Genomic DNA, 16,368 nt, shown 5'->3' with positions numbered 1-16,368 from the left:
TTTTTTTTTTTTTTTTTAAGTTCTTTGTTAGAAGGAAGGGCTGAATGGTTCCCTGAGTATAGGGGAATTGGGAAGGATTGCAGTTATGTGGCGCAGTGGACAGAGTGCTGAGCCTAAAGTCAGGAAGACTTCTTGAGTTTAAATCTGGCCTCATTAACAGTGTTAACCTGGGCAAGTGACTTCACCCAATTTATCTCAGTTTCCTTACCTGTAACTGAGCTGAAGGAGGAAATGGTAAACCAGTTCAATGTCTTGGCCAAGAAAATTCCAAATGGATTCACAAAGAATTCGACATGACTGAGCAAGAACAACTAAGAAACATCAATGAAAATGAATTTATTTAAAAGAGATAGAAATACATAGTCACCTATGGCCTCAACTCTCACTGAAAACTAGCACAGGTAATGATTATGCAAACATCTAGCAATTCATTTTAGATAATAGTCTTATAAACATGTAACATGCTTAATAACCTTCTTCCCCTATGTCTTTGGTGCCCACATGACTTGAGATTTATCCATTCCTAAAGAGCCAAAGGTTCCATTAAATAAAGTTGATTTTTACATCAAGATGAGGGGGTGGAGCCTAAAGAAGATGGTGGTTGGAGGATAAAGAGTGGTTTAAATCTCTGGTATGATAACTGATCATCCTACATGTTCTTGGACACAATCTCATTTGATCCTCACAATGATATGCCTATTTTGTATATGAAAAAAATTAAGACTCACAGATGTTAAATGCTCTGTTTAATGAAGATCATGTGGCTGGTAATCAAGCAGAGCTGGAATTAGGATTTGGATCCTGGTTGGTTCCTTTTTATACATTATTACACCTATTTAATTAGAGTAACAAAACTATTTTTGATAGTCTCAGTGCTTTGTAGTTATACCTTGCAAATTATAAGGGAACATAATTCCCCAGCCCGAAAGATATGAAACCCTTGACTGCTACCAATTGCCAGACAACGGCACAGACCTCAAGATAGTCATATACTTTGTCCTGAGATTCCTCTTCCAAAACTTTTCCTTCCTACCCCTCCAGTTGCTTTATGGTTTGATGGGACGCTTCTGAAAAATCTTGTGATATTTTGTCCCTCTAACTGGCTTAAACTGATCTTTTTCCCAGATTGAATTTCCCTTACTGACATTATCCTTCTAACAATTCTTTCCATCAATAATATGGGCCTGACTGATAAGTCATGGTTCCTGAAGATGGACACTACTTCTCTGGCACAGTATCAGTCTTTTGGGAGTGGGATGCCCACAGCACTATGTGCACTGAGATTCTGGGCTTTCTCCACCTGGCTAGGGGAGCAGTAGTCTTCCAGGAAGATCGTAGCCAGATTGCTAAGTCTCTTATTTGCAGAGAGGGAGAAGCGTAGCATGCATTCTACCACAGGCAGGGCTGTGAGTTCTTCAATGGACTGGGGAGTGCTCAAGTACATGAGTGTTGTGACTGCCGACATTACTGTCTCCTCATTGGAACTGGACAAACAGTTGATGATGGGTTTGATGCCTCCCATATGTAGGATATACTCTTTGTTGACTTTATCCAGGCACAGGTTGCAGAGGCCACCTACAGGACAAAACAAGTCAAGCATCTTGTTGATCTTTGTACCATAATCCTAGTGAGGGGTGTGGAGAGGTGGGGAGACAAGAATGAGGAGGATGTCACATTTCTGCAGTTCTAAAAATTATTTGTAGAATCATATCACAGAATTTGAGAGATGGAAGAAAACTCTATGGCATTCTAGTTCAGTTTGTTTTCAGTCATGTCTGACTCTTCATGACCCCATTTGGGGTTTGCTTGGGAGAGATACTGGAATGATTTGCTATTTCTTTCTCCATCTCATTACACATGAGAAACTGAGGCAAATGATAAAATGACTTGCCCAAGGTCAAACAGCTAGTAAGTGTGCAAGGCCAAATTTGAATTCAGGAAGACTCCCTTTCTTTAGCCAGTTCACCCACTCTGCCACCTAACTGCCCATTCTAGACCAATCCTATCCCAAAATAAATCCCCACCACTGCATACCTGTTAAGGAATGATGAACTCATTTTAAGGACTTTGGGGACTCTGTCATTTTGGATATCTTTTTAAAGAAAATTCCGTTTCTACTTGAAAAAATCCACTGAGGGTAAAATCACTACCTTCCTGTCTACCCCATTTTTGATGATTTCTGAGGTCCTGGAGGGCCCATGCGAGAGAGGTGGAAAGATCAAACATAAAAGAAGAGTCCATTCTAATACTGAACCTCAGGATATGAGAGGATCCTGTTAGAAGACAAGCAAGGCAGGAAGACTAACTTTCATCATTTAAGTCTTGACTTTTTCTCTCCTGGAATTTCTATTTCTGACTGTTCTGAACCTTCTTTTCCCCCTACAAGTAGTGTGTAAATAAACCTATTTAACAAAAGTATGAGAAAAAGCCATGTCTTTCAGTCCCCTTTAAAAAAAAGGAATTAAAAAAAATAAAGTTCCAAATGGAACTTTTACTAGAAATTCATAGGAAAAAAAATAAGTGCAATGATGTTCGTGTTTTTTGGTTCTTGATTAGAGTTTAGACCCAGGTGTGGCTAAATCCATATCCTCCCTTCTACCTTGACTATACCCAGTCAAAAAAGCAGCTGAACATGACATCATCCTACTTTACCCATAAGCATCTGCCTTGTCTCTTCCTCACCAATCCAATTTCTCTTGGAGTCCTCACTAAAGTTCCTATTTTCTGTCTCATTTGTAGAGCAGAAATGATAAGCTCATTGGTTCTTTTCATTCCCAATATGATTACGTGTGATGGAATAATATCTGTTGGTAGTTTTTCACAACCTTTCTAGCACATGGATTAGCTTTACCAAAAGGAGACAAAGCTGTCACCTTGGACCTGATTTGTTCCCACTTCTATGATATGGCTTCTGCTTTTTGGATGGATGGCTTTTGGGGCCCACTGGCCCATGGATGGAAGTGGGGAAACCAAAGTTTCATCTAAGGACCCAAAAATGTTTCACCCCGGAAAGTTACATGTCCCAGTTCTATTAGGCAAAGTAAATTGCCACAAACAGTACTGAGAGTACCTCATTTCATCCCAACATGGATCCTAAAACAAGAATTTGTTGAACTTGAGCCACTTCCAACATCATATAACCCACCTCCTCACCCCAGCCACTCGAAACCCTCCACTGGCTTCCTTCCCCACTGCCAAATGAATACGGTGAAAGCTTCTGAACTCAACCCTCCAAGGCTCCTCCACCAGACCCAAGCTAACCTCATCTTTATTTCCTTCTACCTACTGTAAGTTTTATAACCAAACAATACTCCTGGGTATTTTCAAACTATGCCTAAATATCTCTATTTCTGGCTTTTTTTTTGTTAGGATCAGAATCGAAGGATTAGGTTTGACAAGAGCATTGGAAGGAAAGAACAGGATCCAGAGACCTGGATTCAAATTCTGGCTCTGCTGTTCATGTGCTAAGGAACTTCTGCCAAGTCCATTCAGCTTTCAGAGTCTTAGTTTCCTCAATCTGATTTAAAAAAAATTATATAACACTATTTCCCTCTCCAAACACTTTTAAGAGAGGATAACAAACATACAGGCAACAAATTGAAAAACCAACCCCCATCTTAATAACTAGCATGTATATAGGGCTTTAAGGTTTGCAAAATGTTTTACAAACACTATCTCATCTGATCCCAGCAACAACCCTAAAATGCAGATGCCTGTAATTATGCTCTTTCTACAAATAAGGAAATTGAGGCAAACAGAGATTAAGTGACTTGTTCAGAATCACTTGACTAGTCCTCATTTGGGACATTTTCACTGGCTGCTACTCATGCATGATCTTGCTCCTCATCTCTGCCTCTTGGCTTTCTTCAAATCCTACCTTCTACAGGAAACTTTTCTCAGTTTCTCTTAATTCTAGTGCCTTGTCTCTTTAATTACTATTTAACTTATATATAGCTTGTCTATACACAGTTATTAGGCAACTAGGTAGTGCAGTGGATAGAACTCCAGGCCTGGAGTCAGGAAGACCTGAGTTCAAATAGAGCCTCATATACTAGCTGTGTGACCCTGGGTAAATCACCTAACTCAGTTGTCTCATCTGTAAAAAATGAGCTGGAGAAGGAAATGGCAAGCCACTACAGTATCTTTGCCCAAGAAAACCCAAATGGGGTCACGAAGTGTTAAATACAACTGATGAACAACCATAACCATAGTTGTCCCCCTCATTAGTCTGAGTTTTGTGAAGGTTTGGACTGTCTTTTGCCTCTCTTTGTATTCCTGGTTCAGAGTGCAATGCCCACAATATCTGGCACATAGTAGGCACTCAGTAAATGTTTACTGTCTGACAAGTATCCAGGGCTGGATTTGAACTCAAGCCTTCCTGATTCTGGGTGTTCCAGACTTCCATCCACTTTACCACTTAGCTGCTTTGGTCTGCTTTCTTCCAGATGTTAGCCCCAAACGGTCTGGGTTGCATTCACTTCCTACTCCCATCAAAGTTGCTTGTTTCTTCTTTCTTGAATGCCGGCCACTCAGCTCTCTTATTCAATCACTTCTTACCTCTACTGCTCCCCCCAATGTAACATTGTTTCTTTTCCAAAAAACTACAACCTTGCTATAGCAATATAACTCATTTGAAGAACTCTCCCAGACACTGCCTGGGGAGGAATAATTTGCTTTGCCCTGGCCTCCAGCTGTCTTTGAGACCACATTGCACAGACTAATTCCAGTCTATGGACAACCAAGTATGTAGTAAATGGGGCAGCTAGATGGAGCAGTGGGTAGAGCATTGGCCCTGAAGTCCGGAGGACCTGAGTTCAAGTTTGCTTCCAGACATTTAACACTAGCTGTGTGACCCTGGGCAAATCACTTAACCCAACTGTCTCTCAAACAACAAAAAATGAACTGCAAAGTATACAGTATATTGATTAACAGCTGTGGTTACTAAACAATACCTCCCATTCTGAAATTGCTTGCCTAGAGCACCATATACCTTGGAAGCATATAAAAATAATTTTTAGTTCAAATATTTATATATGTATGCATATATTGGATTTAACATATTTTTACCATGTTTAACAAATATTGGATTACTTGCCATCTAGGGGAGGGGATGGGAGGAAAGGGAAGAAAATTGGAGCACAAGGTTTTGCAAGGATGTTTCAACATCTATGCATATGTTTTGAAAATAAAAAGCTTTATTAAAAAATAAAATTCTATCTAGATTTTCTAAGGAAACTTTATTAATATTGCATCAAACCTCTTAGGAAATACTTTGCACTAAAATTCTTTCTCTTGGGCCTAACCTTTTTTCTTATAGGAATTATGTAAAAGGTTAAGAAGGAAACCCTGGAAAATGGCATAAAGGTAGTAATCAATCTTAGAATGAGAAATTCCTAGATTTAGTTAAGATCATTGCCTTCTCTTTCCTGTTTAATGATCTACCCTATGGCAGGACCCTCTTTCAATACTTTCTGAAGGGATTAGAGTATTGAAAGTTCCCCTGTATTAATTTAGATCATTTGTGACCAGCTGTGAGAGAATTCTTGAGGGAAGTGGCCAAAGGGAGATGTGAGGTGAATTAGGGTCATTCTCCCTCTAGCACGACTACTGTACTGTTATATGAAATAAAAAATTAACTTTGAACTGTGTAAGCATATTTATGAAATCTTCCTTATTCAAGATTCCTATAAATGTTACTTGAAAATCACTTATGAGGGGCAGCTAGGTGACACAGTGGATAGAGCACCAGCTCTGAAGTCAGGAGGACCTGAGTTCAAATATGACCTCAGACATTTAACACTTCCTAGCAAAGACTTCCTGGTAAATCACTTAATCCTAGATGCTTCAGCAAAAAACAACAACAATAACAAAAAATAGACATGTTAGAAATGAGGTGACTCCACCACTTTGCATATCTCTCTATAGAAGATTAATGCTTGAATTTAGATTCATGTTCAATGAATGAAAAGTTAGCTTCTGGCAGACCTGTGCTCATAATACAGAACAGATTAACCATTTTTCTTCCATTCTAGCTCCAAGAGGAAAGTAGTCTCATTAATCACAGTCATCATCTTCTGAAACCAGAACTCTGGTGAGATAAGTCAAGCCAAGGTTATAAGTTCAGGGACAGTCTTCCTGTTACAATTGGCACAGTCAAATAGCAAAAGAATAGCAAAATAGGAAATGTAATTATTCCAAAAGGAAAGATAAATAACAGAAAAGTCCAAAGAAGGGATAATTTAGAAAAAGTTTTGGAAAATTGAGGTGTGAATTTGCATAATTTAAAAAAATTCATCTAAGCTCATCTTTTGCTGTTGAAAAGCATCTGTAGCTACTCATTACAATTTTGTATTCAGTCATTTAGACACAGTGACTAACAGTTGACAGGATGAACTCCCAGCTTTCTTAAACCCAGAAAGGAATGAGGAGGCCTGGGTGACTTCTTAAGGGTTTGAAAGTTTAGAGCTGGCAGGGACCTTGGAGAGCTCCTCTGAGGAGACAAGATTCTATTCTCTGGTTCTAAACTATGGACAGTTCTTAAAAGACAAAAACCCCAAACTTCTGGGACATAAAAAGAGATCTAATCTTAAAACTGGAACACAGAGGTCATAAGTGAAAGAAGGATAACAATAGCTTACACTGATGTAGAGTTTGATTTACAAAGCATTTTTGTCAAAGGAGAAACATCTACCCCAACCACATGCCAGGCTAAGTGTTTCCTTAAAAGGTATCTTAACTATTCTTAAGGCTTAATTCATCCAGGGATTTGGACCACTGAGTTCCCTTTCTAATGACCTGAGTATAAAAACTAAGAATCTTTCTTTATGTATGTATATGTATAAATAATATAACTATATTAATATATATTTAATATGACATTTATTTTATGTAACACAATATTTAATATAATAAATATATATTTATAATTAATAAACAATAAAGGTATAAATAAGAATATAAACACATATGTACATGTATAAAAATATACAAGGAGTCAGAGCTTCTCTCTCAGACTTCACACATAACAGATCACAGCCAGCATGGAGGCCAGGAAGTGACACTCAACTGAATCAATGCAGAACATACTTTTCATGCAGTGTAAGTAAATTCATTTTTAAAAATCATATGGACTATGAGTAACTTGTTTTGTTTCAATCCTGAACCCTGGTCTGGGTCAGGCTTGGCCCACAACAGTTTTACTTATAAGAATCCTATGTGGTAGGTAGCTCAAATACTATTATCTCTATTTTACAATAAAAAAAATAGAAGTTTAGAAGGACAACTGAGTGTCATAATGAAGAGAACACTTTACCTGGAAGTCCAAGAAGCCCTAAATTAAAATCTAGATTTAGAGATATAGTAAGTATTCAATCCTGTATATATAATTTAACCAGTCTGCCTTGGTTTCCTCAAAAGTAAAATGGAGGGGACAGATAGGTGGAGCAAGTGGATAGAGCACCAGCCTTGAAGTCAGAAGGACCTGAATTCAAATGTGACCTCAGACACTTAACACTTCCTAGATGTGTGACCCTGGGCAAGTCACTTAACCCCAATTGCCTCAGCAGAAAAAAGGAAAAGGAAAAAAAAGGGAAAAAAAGGTAAAATGGAAATAATAATACCTATCTCAGTCAATCAATAAACATTTATTAAGTGTCTAATACAGACCAACAAGCACTGTGCTATGTACTGGGGAAATAAAGGCAAAAGATAGTCCCTGACCTCAAGGAATTCAGTCTAGTGAGAGAGTACAATTGAAAATTGATTTTAATTCAATTTTAAGGCAACTTTTTGATACAAAACTTAATTTAACAGAAATTTATTTTTTGCCATTCTTTGATTTGATTTGATTACACCCCTACAAGTCCAAATCGATACTTTACCTTACTCCACTCCTCACTTACAACCAGGAGAAACACCAAATTAAAGGTCAAGCTTTTGTCTTGTAATTACCTAATTCTATCGTGAATTGAATCTGTATCCTTATTTAGTAATCTCACCCTCTACCCATTAATCCAGAATTTAATTTCTTTGGTAATCTCCTCCCATTACCCATAACTCAAATTCAAGTTGATTTAATCAAAGCAGTGCCAGCTGGTGGCCGACTACACCAGTAAGTCTGCACACTGACGCTATCACCTGAAGATTACTCCCTTCTCCTAAAAAGGAAATAATGGGAGGAGCTGAAACCTACCTCCTTATTAAACTGTCTACCAATGGGAATTGTGATGATGTAATGTCAGACCAATCAAAAGAAGACACACTTCTGGCACTGGAGATTTTGCTTTGTTGTCTTGCTAATTGTTATAAAAGACCCTGTCAGCCCTCACTCAGGGTCTTTGGTGGATGAGAGAGGGGCCACTGATCCAATTTACTGATTATGCTCAGAATCATGCCTTTTAATTTGGCTTTAATTTCAATCGACAGGAGATAATATGGAAATAACTATGTACAAATAAGCAGAATAAAAAAATGTACAGCATAAAAAGGAAATAATGAACAGAGAAAAGGCACTGGAATTAAGAGAGGTTGGGAAAGACTTCCTGTAAAATAAGATTTTAACTGGGATTTGAAGGAAGCCAGGGAAGCTAAGAGACTGAGATGAATAAGGAATATAACAGTCATGGAACACATATCTAGTGAAAGAGCCTGGAGCCTAAAGATGGAGTGTTTTCCTTGAGCAATGGAAAAAAAAAAAAAAAAAGCCATTATCACCAATCAAAGAATGTTTGTTTTGTGGATGGGGAGGCTAAATTATGAAGGGCCTTGAATGCCAAACAGGGATTTTGCATTTGATCCTCGAGGTGATAGGGAGTAAAAGGAATTTATTGAACGGGGGAGTGACATAGTAAGATCACTTTAGGAAAAATCACTGAGTTGCTAGAGGAGGAAAGATTAGAGTGGAGAGAGAGAGTTATGGCAGACAGAACCGTGAGCAAACTATGGCAAATAGTCTAGCTGTGAGGAAAGAAATGCCTGAATCAGGGTCATGGCAGTTTCAGAAGAGAGAAAGAGGCATAGTCTCCCAGGGCTGTTGTGTGGATCAGATGAGATAGTATTTGCAAAGCATTTTGCAAATGTTAAAGTACTATATGCACATAGTATTTAATAAATGCACACTGATTTTTTTCATTAAAAAAAAAAAGCCCTATGTAAAAAGTTAGCTATTATTAAATGATTTGCTCATGGTCATAAACTTACTAAAAAATAAAGCCAGGATTTCATTTTAGGTCCCTTTGAAATGGTACCAGGTACTAAGTGATAAAATGAAATAGATTTGGAAGAGTATAGTAGTTTATTCGAGACTAAGAATTCATGTCATAGTGATGAGATCCTGAGTAAATAGGTGGGTTGGTAGAGAAAGCCTGAAATACTTATAAAATTACTCCCTGAGGCAAGTAGGGAAGGGCACTGATGGGGATCAGTTCAATCAGTTGGTCGTCAATATCCAGTCAAAAATCCAAATTATGTCAAACTTCTGAGGTTAAATTTTTTCCTATAAATCTGTCCATGGCTCATGCCATCTTTACTGAATCCCTTTGGGTTAAGTTTACCACAATACTCTGCCTCTTGATGCTATCTCCTTCCCCCACCCCATACCTTATGGTGATTTTCTTCTAATTCTTTTAGAATGCTAAACTCCTCTAAGGATTGAGCCTATCAGTTAAGGGCATATTCTAACCTCATGAAATATATCCTTTCTCCTGGTTAACTGTGAGTTATGATGAGGTCCTGAATGGCATTTTGGATCAAGAGAAACTACAGAACTGATCCCTGAGATAAGCAGAGGAACATTTTAGCTCCATGGTCCCATCCTCCAAGGAGGTTGTCCAGTCTGAAATCCAAGTTATGCCAAACTCCTGAGACCCACCCTCTGCAGAGATCTCAAGTAGTCTTGAAGAAGGGAGCCCCCAAACTCTCTTTCTCTTTCTCTGACTTTGGGAATGAGCCATGAAGTAAAGCACTTTGAAGCTCCTTGAAGGAGAAAACCTCCTTAACTCTGCCTCAGTGAGAGACCACCCCAGGGAATCAGATAAAGTGGTTTATCTAGGCAGGGTTGGTTCAGTCCAGAGCTAAAGAATTCCAACCCTATTCAAATGAAGATCTACTATTCAATTCAACTCAAGCTGTACCCAGCCCCATCAAGAGCAAGCCCCAGCTTGTAGCTCAGGCTTAAAAAGAGCCAATCTAAAATCCTCTCTTTGCAGAGGTTCTAAACATGCCATGTTATGCCAAGGAAACCTCTGCCCACTGGAATAATATTCTTGAATGAGATAAGGTGAGATCTCTCAAGACAGTTGTGAAAATCGAGTAAGGCTTCATCTACTTCAGAATTCTAGTAGGCCTGAAGGACTTTGAAGTTCAAGTAAAGGACATTGCCTTCCCCTCCTATGCTATCTCCCTATTTCATCCAAATATGGGCAACTATGTACTTATTGGTCAAGTTCAATTTCATGGGTAGATCTCGCGTTTAGAATGTAAGACTCTCAGCCAATGAGGATGAGGGTCAGTGGTGGGAGGGGGCGTTTTGCGTTAGGGATTAAAGGTGCTGTCCTGCCCACAGGAGGCGCTTCCTCTCTTCGATAGTCTACTCGAAGAGTGGGACGCCCTTCTCGCGAGAAGTACAATAAACTTTGCTTTTCTCTAGAGCTCTCTCCAGCTTTTTTATTAAATGGTGACCCTTCACCATTTCCGTACCACACAGTTTGGGGGCTCGTCCGGGATCCTTTACTCGGTGAGTAAGTGAACTCCTGGGTGCTAGTGGGATGGCGCCCTGCCTTGATTTAGGCAGCCCGCCAGCTTCCAGGGGCTTCTCCTTGCTCCCTGACGTAGAGTGGACCCGAAGTGGAGAAACTCAGAGAAAAGCAACGGAAACTCCGCGGTGAAAATCCCAACCGGTTGGTGGAGGACAGATCAGTCAAGTAATTTGTTGCGCAGCAACCCAGAGGTAAGCGTCCTGTGAAGCCCCTTGAGTCTAGTTATAGGTTCTGGAGGGGGCTGTAGACGGTAGACAGGAAGAGAGCTAGGCCTTCCTGGGTGACTGAGTTAACCGGTGACGGTTAGCGTGTTTGGGCGTTTAGGAGTCTGTTAAACTCCTTCCAAATTCAATGGGTGTGGCCTAGTCCCAGCCAGCCCTCGCGGAGAGAAATGAGAAAAATATCAGAAAATACCGGTAGATATTCCCTTGGGAGATAAATTAAGTAATTGGAACAAACTGCCAAAATATGAGGAAAAATAAAAAGCAAGAAAAAGCGGATAAGGTATTGTTGTTTTGTTGCAGACTGGTGGTGCCAAAAGGATTAAATGGTACCTGAAAGAAGGACCTGAGAGGATTTAATTCCATTAGCCCTTCCAGGGCCCTTCGGGCAGGGAGGAGAACTAGGTCTTTTGAAGCAGGGGTCTTTCCAGCTGACCAGAAATAGCTGTTAGTAGATCCCATTGGGGATCAGAAACCCTGTACATGGGGAAGTATGTGGGATTGAGCCAGTGAAGATGGTGGCTTCCTTCCTCTTCCTCCCACGTGTCCTGACTGCAGCAGGGCCACGTGGGCTGGGGGAAAGAAACTGCTATTTAGTGAAGTTCATTGTTTTAAATATGATAGCAAAGTAGTTTTATATTATTGGGAATTTAAAGCTGTGATTGGGATTTTAAGTTAAAACATAGGTTTTTAAAACAATGCTGGTAGCTTACTTGGGGGAGGTTGTGGTCGTATCTCCCTACTTCGATGGTATGTTTGCTAGAGGTATTGGGTAATTTGTAACTGAGCTATGCCTTTCTTTTTGAGACGAAGCTGGCAATCTCTGGAACCCCAATCCCAAGTTCCTGACTATAGATCTATATTCAGATGCGTTTTTCATGTCTTGCATGATCATGGTGGGGAAAGAACTTTTGACACTCAATCCCCTATTAAATATGCAGAGAAGATGAAATGAAGGGGTATTCAAGTTAGAACAATATTAAATCTAGAGGGCTGGGAGATGGCTCACAGATTCCAGAGTGTTGAAACATGAGGCAATACTATTAGAAAAGAATGCTCCATAATCCAAGATCATAATTTTAATCCTGCTTCCTTTTTGTCCCCTGGAGAACAGAACTATTGCTGTATAAAACTGTATGACTATTGCTATTTTGGGACATTTACTAGTCTGTTGTGTATAATCTGATAATTTCTGTAAACAGGGGGGGGAAGGGAAACTGAGATTTCAACTGGTCAGAAAATTGGGAAAAACTGATGTCTTATTTCAGTTCAGGCCTAATTGGAAATTACTTACTCTTTGCTTACCTCATCATTTTGGTTCCCTGATGAAGGACCTCGAAAATAGACATAATTTGGGTACTGAATGGAACTCTGGAAAAGGTAAAAGATTTTTTTTTCTTTTTTTGCACCGGACATCCAGGCTGCTTCTGGCCTGGATCGTTGTTAGAGCTCTATGCTCGGCACAATTCTTTTAAGAATTGCTGCGATTGACAAAAGGTCTCTTGTCTCTACAGATAAGGGAGAGGCTGCAAAAAGTTGAAAAAGCTCTTTACCTGTCCACTAGCTAGACACACCTGATTTTAGCAGATGCTGGGTTTGGAGAAGGCTGCAGAGACAAAAGGCCTTTACAGGGGACTCTAGCTGAAAATTTGCTAGACTATGATTGGCTAGCTTATGTTTTAACTTTGAATTATTGTCCTGACTCAGTCCTGCCTCAGTTTCCCTGCCTCTTAGTTCTGCAAACCCCCCCCCCCCGCCTCTATCAGAATACTTGATAAGACCTTATGTTTCAGAATAGCAGAATGTCTCTCCCATTACAAGTTAATGGGAATCTATTATCAAAACTTCTTGAATTCTCTTGTGTGGAATTAGACATTCTGTATATGATTGTATTTGCATTGGATGTTTTTAAAAACAAACTGATTTGTATGAATAATGTTCACTTATGAAAGATCTACTTGGATATAAACTCATTGGGACAAATTCCTTATTGTTATCAACACAAGGTTATGATAAATATTTGTTTAGAATTTATGTATGGTTCTTCTAGGATGGTAAATGGGAAAAGAAATGGGTTTGTTAGAACTTCCACTGTTACCAAGGACAGTCTACCTGCCCATTGGTCTGCTCAAACTTGTGAATTGCTGTGAATTGTATACTTTAAATCAAGCGTTAAAATTATTGTGTGACCAAGTTGGGAATATATATACTGATTCTAAATATGCCTGGGGTGTGGTGCATGTATTTGGGAGGATTTGGGAGGAAAGAGGATATGTAAACAGTAAAGGTAAAGAACTGGTTCATCATACACTAGTCAGAAAGATACTAGAAAATATTCTGACTCCTAGGAATATAGCAGTAATACATGTAAAGGGACATCAGATGGGAAATTCTTTTGAGGTAAGGGGAAATAGATTAGCAGACCGGGAGGCCAAGGGAGCCGGAGACCAGGATATTTCTCATATAATGGCTTTGATACCTGTACTTCCCCCTAGTCTACCCTCTCCTAGTTTTACTCAGGAGGAAAAAGAGAAAGCCTCAACTCTCGGAGCAGTTGAGAACTCGGAAGGACGATGGCTCTTACCTGACGGCAGAGAGGTACTGACCAAAGCAAGTCTGAGGCAAGTCCTTCAGCAACTGCACCAGGGCAGTCATTGGGATGTCCAAAACCTGTGTGATGCTATACTGACAAGGTATGTTTCCCCCGGCCTATATACTATGGCTCCACAACTGGTGGACGGTTGTCTTGTTTGTCAAAGGACTAACAGGGCTGCTCAATGCCAGCTTCCAAAAGGGGGACGACCTCCTGGAATCAGACCATTCCAAAGCATCCAGGTGGACTTTACTGAGCTGCCACCAGTGGGTCGAGTTCTTGCTGGTCATAGTGGACCATCTGACCTCATGGGTGGAGGCATTCCCGTCAGGCCGAGCAACTGCCTCGACAGTAAGTAAGGTCTTATTAGAACAAATTATTCCTAGATATGGAATGGTGGAGAGGATAGACTCGGGTCAGGGAACACATTTTTCTGCCCAGGTATTGCAGAATCTGATTAGGGCCTTAGAAATCACTTGGGATCTCCATACCCCTTGGCATCCTCCCTCTTCTGGGAAAGTAGAAAGGATGAACCAAGAAATAAAACGGCAGTTGACTAAGTTTTCTTTAGAGACCCAACTACCTTGGACGAAATGCCTTCCTCTCACTCTGGTTAGAATCAGGACCAAGCCACGTAGAGATATTGGGCTTTCACCTTATGAATTATTGTATGGTCATCCTTTCCAGGCTTATCCTAAGGGAGACTGGGACCCTATTTTAGAAACTAAGGATTTGTTTGTTAAGAGATATGTTAAATCATTGCTGGAACATTTGCAAGGACTTCAACAAAAAGGGCTAATAGCTCAGACTCCTCCCCTAGGTTTCCCTGTTCATAGAATTCAGGTTGGTGATTGGGTGCTGATCCGTTCCTGGAAGGACGAGAAGCTGACTCCGTGCTGGGACGGACCCTACCAAGTGATACTGACTTCAGATACTGCGATTCGCACCCAGGAATGAGGCTGGACACACCACACCAGGACAAAAGGACCTGTGGCGCCACCTTTATCAGAGTGGACAGTTGAAGACAGGGGAGACCTCCAATTACATAAGAGGAGGGGACCTCCACTGAATGGGAATTGTAACTGTATGACTTTCCTTACTTTGGGTCTCTTTGCCTGTTTGTGATTTGATATATTTTCCTTTGGGAAGTTCACCTTAACAACACGGTGTTATAATAGTTGAACATTATGAGGCTCTCCCTAAGCTTTGGGTTTATCTATTTCCTTATGACATAGAGATGAGAACCAATTTCTCCTGCTCATGCAGAATATAGGGAGAACATTTAACTTAACGAATTGTTGGATCTGTGGTGGATCCCAACAATCAAACAATGGCCATAGGTACCTGTCCCCTTAAGCCCAGCCTGGATCCTTAGCAACAGATCCCAAATTCATAATGGGACCGGTTTCCAGAATTGAGAAGAGAAACATCAGTGGTCATTGACAGAAGATAGGAAAGGGAAATACTGCTTAAATCAGACAGGGCGAGGTTTGAAGCTGGGAAATAGTGTTTGTGAGTGGACCTATTCGAGAACAGACCTGAGGCCAAAGACAATTGTACAAAAATGTCTAAATATTGGCGGGATACGGGGAGGAATCCTCAATTGAGGAAGGACTAGAAAGACTGTACCTTGATGTTCTCCCAGAAATAGGAGAGCAGGGATATTGCTATCAACAAGTCACTACTGCTGAGTGTAGTGAAGTAGAATGGGATGTATTGAGATGTATAAAAGAGAATAAGAGGAAAGGGAACATATACATTGGGTGCAGTTACCAATGGGCTTGGTATAATGTCACCCCAGGGACACCCGGGCAACATGGGACTCTGTTTTCCACATTTTGGAGTACCTCTAATCTAACAGGCCAGTGGCCAGTTGCCAATTGTAGTTGGAGAAAAGAGCAAGGTTTATGGAAATGCCAGTATGACCCCTTTGTGGGGGAAGCCCCCTAGGGACGAGAGACCAACAATATTATCCTTTTACAAGGAACAGCTCAGACATTTCCAAGGGAACAACCTGCTCTAAAGGGTCATTATTGGATCTGTGGTTTAACTGCCTATAATCACCTGCCTCTCAATTGGACAGAGAATTGTTATATTGGACTAATAAGGCCAAAAGTTTTCTTTCTTCCCGAACAGGCAAACCAGTATTTAGGGATTCAGTTGTATGATGATTTGGGAAGGGAGAAACGGAGTTTAGATACCTCCATCACTTGGACTGGAGATGCAAATGGTTGGGGTGAGGCCTGGCCTCCAGAAAGAATAGTCAAAGAGTATGGGCCAGCGACCTGGGCTCAAGATGGAAGTTGGGGATATAGAACTCCAATATAGATGTTGAACAGGATAATTAGGCTTCAGGCAGTTGTAGAGATTATCACCAATCAGACAGCTGAGGCATTACATCTTTTGGCTGATGAAGCTACTCAAACCAGAGAGGCTATTTTACAACATAGACTTGTGCTGGATTATTTGTTGGCTGAGGAAGGGAGAGTTTGTGCTAAACTAAATTTATCCACATGTTGTATAAAGATTGGTAACAATGGTAATCTAGTGAAAGAAATCACTAAGAACATTAGGAAGCTTGCTCATGTTCCTGTACAGACATGGACCTCACCATTCAGTACTTCTTGGTGGTCCTGGTTTGGGGAAAGCTGGTGGAAGCAGCTCCTTTGGTTTGGCCTTATAGCTCTTAGTGGTGTTATATTACTCCCTATCTGCATCCCCTGTTTGATCAGATTAATAACCAGAATTGTCCGAAATTCATTATCTGGAATGGTTAGGCTAGAGGAAAAAGCTGAGGGGT

At 40.3% G+C, this 16,368-nt stretch overlaps 1 protein-coding gene across 2 annotated transcripts in view; it reads right to left on the bottom strand.

Moving 5' to 3' along the window:
- Positions 1–321: 321 nt before the first annotated feature.
- Positions 322–16,368, bottom strand: part of ARMC7 (armadillo repeat containing 7) — a 42,885-nt gene continuing 26,838 nt past the window's right edge. For both annotated transcript variants that reach the window (XM_074260738.1, XM_074260736.1), the window contains exon 4: positions 322–1,575. In XM_074260738.1, coding sequence (XP_074116839.1) covers positions 1,238–1,575 — 338 coding nt within the window. In that variant the 3' untranslated portion in view covers positions 322–1,237. The remainder of the gene's footprint in view (positions 1,576–16,368) is intronic.

The sequence above is a fragment of the Sminthopsis crassicaudata genome, chromosome 4 (genome assembly GCF_048593235.1).
Source record: "Sminthopsis crassicaudata isolate SCR6 chromosome 4, ASM4859323v1, whole genome shotgun sequence".
NCBI lineage: Eukaryota > Metazoa > Chordata > Mammalia > Dasyuromorphia > Dasyuridae > Sminthopsis > Sminthopsis crassicaudata.
The sequence above is the reverse complement of the archived record's forward strand: the minus strand, read 5'-3'. Positions and strand labels throughout refer to the sequence as shown.